This window comes from Entelurus aequoreus, linkage group LG11, assembly GCF_033978785.1.
Source record: "Entelurus aequoreus isolate RoL-2023_Sb linkage group LG11, RoL_Eaeq_v1.1, whole genome shotgun sequence".
In the NCBI taxonomy this organism is placed as follows: Eukaryota; Metazoa; Chordata; class Actinopteri; order Syngnathiformes; family Syngnathidae; genus Entelurus; species Entelurus aequoreus.
In genome coordinates, this window is record NC_084741.1 from 32197762 (window position 1) to 32208049 (window position 10288).

Genomic DNA, 10288 nt, shown 5'->3' on the forward strand with positions numbered 1-10288 from the left:
GGAACGTAGATCGACCAGTAAATTGAGAGCTTTGCCTTCCGGCTCAGCTCCTTCTTCACCACAACGGATCGATACAGCGTCCGCATTACTGAAGACGCCGCACCGATCTGTCTGTCGATCTCACGATCCACTCTTCCCCCACTCGTGAGCAAGACTCCGAGGTACTTGAATTCCTCCACTTGGGGCAAGATCTCCTCCCCAACCCGGAGATGGCACTCCACCCTTTTCCGGGCGAGAACCATGGACTCGGACTTGGAGGTGCTGATTCTCATCCCAGTCGCTTCACACTCGGCTGCGAACCGATCATTTTGATTTAAAACGGTAATACTAACTGTGGGGAGTTTTACCACGGTTTATCATTATACCGTTTATCGTTACATCCCTAGCAGGCTTCTTCCTCCTGGCTGGATGTGAATAATCATTTGTAGATAAAACTTTGTTTACTTGTTATTTTAACCACCTTGATGTTATTTGTGATGTTCAGAGTTGTGTTTAGTACAAATTAGTTCTGTATCTCGATATATTTTTACTTAAACTCGATATTCGATATATATCTCGATATATTTTCCAGAGAAAGTATACATATAAAGATATTAATTTTTGAGCGACATTCACTGAAATTGAAGTGAATGACAATTGTACTGTTAACAGTTAGTGGCACTTTTATTAACCCAGTTAGTCAAGATGGGTATTAACTACAGATGTCCGATAATATCGGCCTGCCGATATAATCGGCCGATAAATGCTTTAAAATGTAATATCGGAAATTATCGTTTTTTTTATTATCGGTTTTATTATTATTTTTTATTAAATCCACATAAAAAACACAAGACACACTTACAATTAGTGCACCACCCCAAAAAACCTCCCTCCCCCATTTACACTCATTCACACAAAAGGGTTGTTTCTTTCTGTTATTAATATTCTGGTTCCTACATTATATATCAATATAGATCAATACAGTCTGCAAGGGATACAGTCCGTAAGCACACATGATTGTGCGTGCTGCTGGTCCACTAATAGTACTAACCTTTAACAGTTAATTTTACTCATTTTCATTAATTACTAGTTTCTATGTAACTGTTTTTATATTGTTTTACTTTCTTTTTTATTCAAGAAAATTGACCTTATCTTCACCATAGCTGGTTGTCAAAATTAGGCATAATAATGTGTTAATTCCACGACTGTATATATCGGTATCGGTTGATATCGGTATCGGTAATTAAGAGTTGGACAATATCGGATATCGGCAAAAAAGCCATTATCGGACATGCTTAGTATTAACAGCACAGAAAACAGTTTAAGTAGCATAAATAAAATAGAAAAATATTCTTTCTATCTAAAATAAATAACCTAGCTGTGCAAATAATACAAAAAGTATCAAATTCAGATAAATACATTTGCAGGCAGGCACTTTTTAATTCCCAGTCGACGATGTAATGGACTGTCACACATGTACGGTTCTGGTTCGTGCCAAGTAAGTGACTTTACCTAATTGTGCGGCTATCCTCTTCCTCACTTTTTTGGCAGCATTTGTCGTGCGAAATATGCCAGGCTTACATGGTAAACAACTCAAATGAATGTTTTATCCAGACGCATACATTTGTCCAAATGTGGCCAAGTAGACGCATTGTGGGTTTCCTGGATGTCATCTACATCGCTAAAAGAAAAATCTAAAGAAGAGAATCCCTCTGCCATCTTCCACTAGTTTTTTAAATATATAAATCGCCCGCTTGAATGTTCCCTCTTCTCTTCTACAACTCTCTCGTCGTCATTTGGGATGTCTGTTGTGATTTCCCTTCCTGGATCCATGACCCGCCCTATATTGCCTCTGATTGGCCCGTCCCTAATGTTTTGCCCTAATCTTAACCAATCGTGACTCATCATAGTAAACAACCAACCAATCATGGATATTCTTATACGTGCAGGCATGTCTTGGAAGGAGGAAGGGGAGGGGTTTAGTAGCCCACGGAGTTTAGAGAGGGAGTGGGAAGCGGGGGAGAACAAGGAACACAACAAATAAGCGGTGTTTGGTCATTTTAACGTGAAATAAATTATATCGATATTATGATTTTTTCTTAATTCATATCTTGTTTAACAATATATCGATATATCTTACAAACTCGATATATCGCCCAGACCTGGTACAAATGTTTGTGATGCATCAGGATGGGCTTAGGAAGCTGTTTGTGTGTCCAATGGAACCACAAACAATGAAATCAATTGATAGACGCTAATTAAATATGTATTCTCTATTAAATAGTCACATAGCTCAATAATCACGGTCCAGATTCATCAAACATCTGTTACTACCAGGATGTTCAAACACAGCAGGCGAGCGTGCGGTTCCCTCCGCTGTGGTCGCACTCACAAGAAAACGATATAGAGTTTGATTTTTATAGTTAATACAGTGTGGCAATATGGTCCTTTTAGACTCATTTCAATGGATGTTTGTAGGTGTGTCAACTCAAGCAATCAGAATAGATTTGATAGTTTTCTGGAAGTCTCTTTTCTCATTTTATTATGTGTTGTATACGCTGCATCCAAACTTCAAGTGCAATATTGTGTTTCACCTTCCAGGGCCGCTGGACTTAATCCAGCCTCAAAGGCTAAAGAACAAAAGTACTTAAGTCGTCGGGAGAATACGCGGAAAGTCAGACTTGACAGGGAACGCCCACATACTTACATTACTGTTCAAATGTTTGGGGTCACATTGAAATGTCCTTATTTTTGAAGGAAAAGCACTGTACTTTTCAATGAAGATAACTTTAAACTAGTCTTAACTTTAAAGAAATACACTCTATACATTGCTAATGTGGTAAATGACTATTCTAGCTGCAAATGTCTGGTTTTTGGTGCAATATCTACATAGGTGTATAGAGGCCCATTTCCAGCAACTATCACTCCAGTGTTCTAATGGTACAATGTGTTTGCGCATTGGCTCAGAAGGCTAATTGATGATTAGAAAACCCTTGTGCAATCATGTTCACACATCTGAAAACAGTTTAACTCGTTACAGAAGCTACAAAACTGACCTTCCTTTGAGCAGATTGAGTTTCTGGAGCATCACATTTGTGGGGTCAATTAAACGCTCAAAATGGCCAGAAAAAGAGAACTTTCATGTGAAACTCGACAGTCTATTCTTGTTCTTAGAAATGAAGGCTAGTCCACAAAATTGTTTGGGTGACCCATTTACAGCTGAAATGGAAATGGAATCGCCTGACCCTCATGAATTCATAATTTACTGAGGGGACGACTTTCTGACTGTTGGACACCGTGGACAAAAGCTTGAAATTTTATGTAAAATCTGATACTTTGTTTTGAAATCATATTGTTTTGCATATTATTATATTATCAGAGTAGAAATATACCTCATCCATTCGTCATCAGCCTGATTTGTATAAACTACCCTGAAATGTGAAATGCGGTGGAAACACGAACCACACAGGTTTAGATGAACCTTTAGTTTCAGGAACTGAAGGTTCCAGAACCTAATCTTTGCGGCCCTAATCTTGTCTGGAAGCCCATCCATCCATCCATTTTGTACCACATGTCGGGGCCATTGAGGTCAAATGATGTGCAATACTTGGCAGTAAACAGCAGAGGCGCTGTAGTTAAGTTTCAACAAATGTACTATGTAAAAGCACTATGAATGCATCTATCATATCTATATATCCCATCTACCATACAGCATTTCAAAAATATATTCTTTGTATTTTCTCAACAGCTTACCCATGCAGAGTGTGTCCGAGTTGGGCATGCAGGCCCGGATCTCCACCTCGCTGTCTGTGCACTGTGTGCAGGTCTGGCACGGCTTGGTGCTGTGGTGTTCTTCAGAGAAGGTTCCGCGGCCGCAAGCCCTGCACAGCGTGTCCCCCTTGGGGCCGCATTGCTGTCCCGCCCCCTGGCCACGGTTGCATTTTGAACAAGGCGCGCACACATTGAAAGATCGCAGGTAGAAGAAGCCGCTATCGCATTCGCATTGTGTGTCTTCAGCAGCCGAGCAGGACACCAACGTGGGGACGCCGTTCGGGCACTGCGAGCACGGGAGGCAACGCCCGAGGTCTTCCGAAGAGGAAAAAGTCCCTGGGGGGGAAGACGACACCGGCGGCGTTAGTCTGACATGTGCCTCTCACAAAGAGAACAATTAGACAGGTATTCTATATTGGTGAAGTAACGTTAGGAGATAATTGCTCACCCTGTGGACATGGTGTGCATTTGGTGTCCTCTTTTCCACACTCAGCCGACACTCCAAAGCCTGCAGGACACAAACTGCAGCACTGGCCTGATTCGCTAAACTGTCCGCTGGCACAAGCGTCCCCGAAGACGACCTGAAAAGGAAAAAAATGGCGTGTAAATGTGATTACCTCAGCCAAGGAAGTTATTGTTCACACTACTTAGAACAGGTGTCACCAACGCGGTGCCCGCGGGCACCAGGTAGCCCGTAAGGACCAGATGAGTAGCCCGCTGGCCTGTTCTAAAAATAGCTCAAATAGCAGCACTTACCAGAGAGCTGCCTCTATTTTTTAAATTGTATTTATTTACTAGCAAGCTGGTCTCGCTTTGCCCAACATTTTTAATTCTAAGAGAGACAAAACTCAAATAGAATTTGAAAATCCAAGAAAATATTTTAAAGACTTGGTCTTCACTTGTTTAAATAAATTCATTAATTTTTTTACTTTGCTTCTTATAACTTTCAGAAAGACAATTTTAGAGAAAAAATACAACCTTAAAAATGATTTTAGGATTTTTAAACACATATACCTTTTTACCTTTTAAATTCCTTCCTCTTCTTTCCTGACAATTTAAATCAATGTTCAAGTAAATTTATTTTTTTTACTGTAAAGAATAATAAATACATTTTAATTTAATTCTTCATTTTAGCTTCTGTTTTTTCGACAAAGAATATTTGTGAAATATTTCTTATAAATAAATGATAAATGGGTTATACTTGTATAGCGCTTTTCTACCCTCAAGGTACTCAAAGCGCTTTGACAGTATTTCCACATTTACCCATTCACACACACATTCACACACTGATGGCGGGAGCTGCCATGCAAGGCGCTAACCAACAGCCATCAGAGGCAAAGGGTGAAGTGTCTTGCCCACGGACACAACGGACGTGACTAGGAAGGTAGGTTCTTCAAACTTATTATGATTAAAATTCAAAAATATTATTCTGGCAAATCTAGAAAATCTGTAGAATCAAATGTATATCTTATTTCAAACTCTTTTGAATTTCTTTTAAAATTTTTGTTCTGGAAAATCTAGAAGAAATAATGATTTGTCTTTGTTAGAAATATAGCTTGGTCCAATTTGTTATATATTCTAACAAAGTGCAGATTGGATTTTAACCTTTTTAAAACATGTCATCAAAATTCTCAAATTAATCTTAATCAGGAAAAATTACTAAATTAGCTAGTTTTTCTCTTTTTTTCGGTTGAATTTGGAATTTTAAAGAGTCGAAATTGAAGATAAACTATGTTTCAAAATTTAATTGTAATTTTTTTTGTGTTTTCTCCTCTTTTAAACCGTTCAATTAAGTGTAAATATCATTAATTATTAATAATAACATAGAGTTAAAGGTAAATTGAGCAAATTGGCTATTTCTGGCAATTTTTTTTAAGTGTGTATCAAATTGGTAGCCCTTCGCATTAATCAGTAACCAAGAAGTAGCTCTTGGTTTCAAAAAGGTTGGTGACTCCTGACTTAGAAGTTGGGCAGCAGCTATTTTACTAATCGGATTAAAAGAACATTATATAACCTCAATGTGTATTTTAGGGAAATGAGTTGAAATAAACATTGTTTCTGCTCGCCATGAATAAAAATGCTCATCAACATTGAAATTACACTTTTAATTTGGGCTCGGCGATATGGCTGAAAACTGTATCATGATACACATTTTTTATATTGATTGATACCGATAATTATTTATATTTTTTATGACTTATTTAAGCCTGCCAATAAATTCAGTAATGCAATTTCCAATTTACCAAGGGTGCTACTTATCAGTGGAGTGAATGTCTGGTAGCCAGGTAGTATGAGCGCAGCTAAGGTGGTACAATAAAATATAATCGATTTGAAGTTAGTTTCGGTTTTGATTCCTAGATGGCATTGAACAATGCACAGAGTAGTTTGGGAAGCAACTAAATAAACCGACACATTGGAAGTGTCAGGATGTTGCCGCACCATCTGCGTTAAAACCCCAAAAAACTAAGACAGGTTTCTGTTATTGAGTTGATATATCAAGATATAACAGTTTCCCTTCCCACTCCATGCAGAGAATCCACACTGCCACAGCGAGACAGGAAGACGGCGCAAACAATATTGGTAGTTGATGCTGTTACGTGATTGCCTGTTAGCGCATCCTTCCCATTGCTCAGTGACACTTCCTGTTTCCTAGGTTTCCATAGCGCGAGTGACTTCATGCAACGAGAGTCTTGCTTCATAACTTCTGTTTTCTTCCAACCTAAAAATATTAATATGTATTGCATGTTTTATCAAACACATTTTATTGTCCTTATATTGTCCTATCGGTGTAGCCCTACTTTAAACATGTGTGTATTCATTTGTAAAAAAAATGGAGAAAAAACCCCACCAATGTTCAGTTTGCTGCCACACACCACATGTGCGCTATACTGCCGCACCCGTGCAGAAACTATGTCAGCCTATCTAAAGTTCCGGGCACACCATGTCGTCCAGATTTGATATTTAGGGACCGATGTCCCTTTGGGACAGAGTACCCTATTGTATTTCTAGCGTTTTATTATTATACCGCCGCCTCTTTGAGCTGTAATTTGACCCCCTTAACGTACTTCAAAACTCACCAAATTGGACACACACATCAGGACTGGCGAAAATTGCGATCTAATCAAAAAACCAAACTCCAAAACTCAAAATTCCGCTATAGCGCCCCCTAGGAAGAAAACACAGACAAAACTGCCTCTAACTCCCAGTTACAAAAACCTCTATGTAGGTTTCACTTAGACCTATATTTCATACACTGACAACCCCCAGCAAAAATCAACAGGAAGTTTGCAATTCCCCCTTCAAAAGAAAAGTTAAATAAAAACAGTCACATTTTTTCAAACATTATTTCCTCTGAGCGCGTTTGTCGTGTCAGCTTCAAATTAGCACAGGAGAGAGATTGAACCCTTCTGATTAAAAGTTGATGAAAGAGTTTTAATTACTGCTCCGGTTTGGATTTTATGAGCCCTCAAAGTCGGTCCCGACCATCGCTGCTTGCAGCTTTAATTTTTTATTTGTTACTCTCAAAACAAACAATTAATCAAAGAAACTCAATATAAATCAAAGCTTTTTTCTAATCAATTTAATCGATTATTTTGCTTCGATGGTTGCAGCCCTACTTAGAACTTTATTCAACGTTTAAAGATACACTATAAACATATAAATTTAACACCCATTTAAAATAACGAATAGAGAAGAGAAACTAAAAATGTGTGCTGCAGAGAGCAAAGAAATTGTGGACAAAACAAGAAAAGTCACCTCGACAGTATGGCAGTTCTTTGGATTTTTTGAAACGGACAGTAGTCAGACTAATGTGGTCTGTAAATTATGCAAAGCGACCGCCCCACCTAGACCGGGAATACCTGCGCTCACCCTTTAGAGCACGGCCATAACTTCCTGGCAATAAACCTGCAGAAAATAGTTCTTCTCAGGTTTCTCTATGTTTACATTTTTACACTCGCACTATTTTGTTACACTTTATTAGGCATTTCTCACACATTCCTTAATTTTGCACCTTCATTTTAAGAGGTTATTGTTAAGTATTGAATGTCATTTTAGAATTTTGTTTAAATTGTTTGGGCGTTTTCCATGGTTGTGTTGACATTTAATTTCCTTTCCTATTTGCCTTAATAGCTAAGAGGATTATAATCAGAGGAAGGTTATACATGAAATAAAAATTACATTTACATTTAATATATTTTTCTCCTGGTCCATATTTCCGATCTCTAAATATATATATATATGTATATATATATATATATATATATATATATATATATATATATATATATATATATATATATATATATATATATATATATATATATATATACATACATTCAACTGTATCACAATATAAGTGTTTTATGTCGGTCAATATTTAGAGATCGGAAATATGGACCAGGAGAAAAATATATTAAATGTAAACATTTCTATTTCATGTATAACCTTCCTCTGATTATAATCCTCTTAGCTATTAGATTTAGATTTATATTTAGATTTATTGGTCCCTGTTGGGGAAATTCATTTTCACTGCTGTACACTGAAACAGTAGACATTCCACATCACAAAACAAAAATAACAAAAATACATCATACATGACCGACACATTTATAGGCTTGTCAGACAGGTCGGCCGGGCCTGCTGTTAAGGGCGGCTAGAGCTGCAGGGATCAGGCTTTTCTTGAGGCGGGCCCTCCGGAATTTGATGGTTCTGTACCTGCGCCCTGACGGTAGTGGGATTATGTATTGGTGTAGTGGGTGACTGATATCCTGGACTATCGTTTTTGTCAGTCCAGTGATGGACCTGTGCTTTAGGGCAGAGGTCCCCAAACCTTTTGACCCGGGGGCCGCATTGGGTTAAAAAAATTTGGCCAGGGGCCGGGATATATATATATATATATATATATATATATATATATACACATATATATATTTACACATATACATATATATAGCAGCATATACAGCTCATAGCAGGGGTCATAGAGGTCGGGTGCGATGTGAGCTGGGCGGCAGCCGAAGGCAGGGCACTTGGCGGTCCGATCCTCGGCTACAGAAGCTAGCTCTTGGGACGTGGAACGTCACCTCGCTGGGGGGGAAGGAGCCTGAGCTAGTGCGCGAGGTGGAGAAGTTCCGGCTAGATCTAGTCGGACTCACTTCGACGCACAGCAAGGGCTCTGGAACTAGTTCTCTCGAGAGGGGCTGGACTCTCTTCCACTCTGGCGTTGCCGGAGAGTGAGAGGCGACGGGCTGGGGTGGCAATTCTTGTTGCCCCCCGGCTCAGAGCCTGCATGTTGGAGTTCAACCCGATGGACGAGAGGGTAGCTTCCCTCCGCCTTCGGGTGGGTGAACGGGTCCTGACTGTGGTTTGCGCTTACGCGCCAAACCGCAGCTCAGAGTACCCACCCTTTTTGGATTCACTCGAGGGAGTACTTGAGAGTGCTCCCCCGGGTGATTCCCTCGTTCTACTGGGGTTCTTCAATGCTCATGCTGGCAGCGACAGTGAAACCTGGAGAGGCGTGATTGGGAAGAATGGCTGCCCGGATCTGAACCCGAGCGGTGTTTTGTTATTGGACTTTTGTGCCCGTCACAGATTGTCCATAACGAACACCATGTTCAAGCATAAGGGTGTCCATATGTGCACTTGGCACCAGGTCACCCTAGGCCGCAGTTCCATGATCGACTTTGTAGTTGTGTCGTCGGATTTGCGGCCTCATGTTTTGGACACTCGGGTGAAGAGAGGGGCGCAGCTTTCTACCGATCACCACCTGGTGATGAGTTGGCTGCGATGGTGGGGGAGGATGCCGGACAGACCTGGCAGGCCCAAACGCATTGTGAGGGTTTGCTGGGAATGTCTGGCAGAGTCTCCTGTCAGAGAGAGTTTCAATTCCCACCTCCGGAAGAACTTTGAACATGTCACGAGGGAGGTGCTGGACATTGAGTCCGAATGGACCATGTTCCGCACCTCTATTGTCGAGGCGGCTGATTGGAGCTGTGGCCGCAAGGTAGTTGGTGCCTGTCATGGCGGTAATCCTAGAACCCGTTGGTGGACACCGGCGGTGAGGGATGCCGTCAAGCTGAAGAATGAGTTCTATCGGGTTCTTTTGGCTCATAGGACTCCTGAGGCAGCGGACAGGTACCGACAGGCCAAGCGGTGTCGCGGAGGCAAAAACTCGGACATGGGAGGAGTTCGGGGAAGCCATGGAAAATGACTTCCGGACGGCTTAGAAGCGATTCTGGACCACCATCCGCCGCCTCAGGAAGGGGAAGCAGTGCACTATCAACACCGTGTATGGTGGGGATGGTGTTCTGCTGACCTCGACTGCGGATGTTGTGGATCGGTGGAGGGAATACTTCGAAGACCTCCTCAATCCCACCAACACGTCTTCCTATGAGGAAGCAGTGCCTGGGGAATCTGTGGTGGGCTCTCCTATTTCTGGGGCTGAGGTTGCTGAAGTAGTTAAAAAGCTCCTTGGTGGCAAGGCCCCGGGGGTGAATGAGATCCGCCCGGAGTTCCTTAAGGCTCTGGATCCTGTGGG

General features: G+C 40.8%; 1 protein-coding gene across 1 annotated transcript in view; it reads right to left on the reverse strand.

The window, feature by feature from the left end:
• The window catches only part of nradd (neurotrophin receptor associated death domain), a 35329-nt gene that overhangs the window by 12016 nt on the left and 13025 nt on the right, over nt 1–10288 (reverse strand). The window contains exons 2-3 of the mRNA XM_062064193.1: nt 4199–4331; nt 3733–4086 (exon numbers count right to left, since the gene is read on the reverse strand). Coding sequence (XP_061920177.1) covers nt 3733–4086; nt 4199–4331 — 487 coding nt within the window. The remainder of the gene's footprint in view (nt 1–3732; nt 4087–4198; nt 4332–10288) is intronic.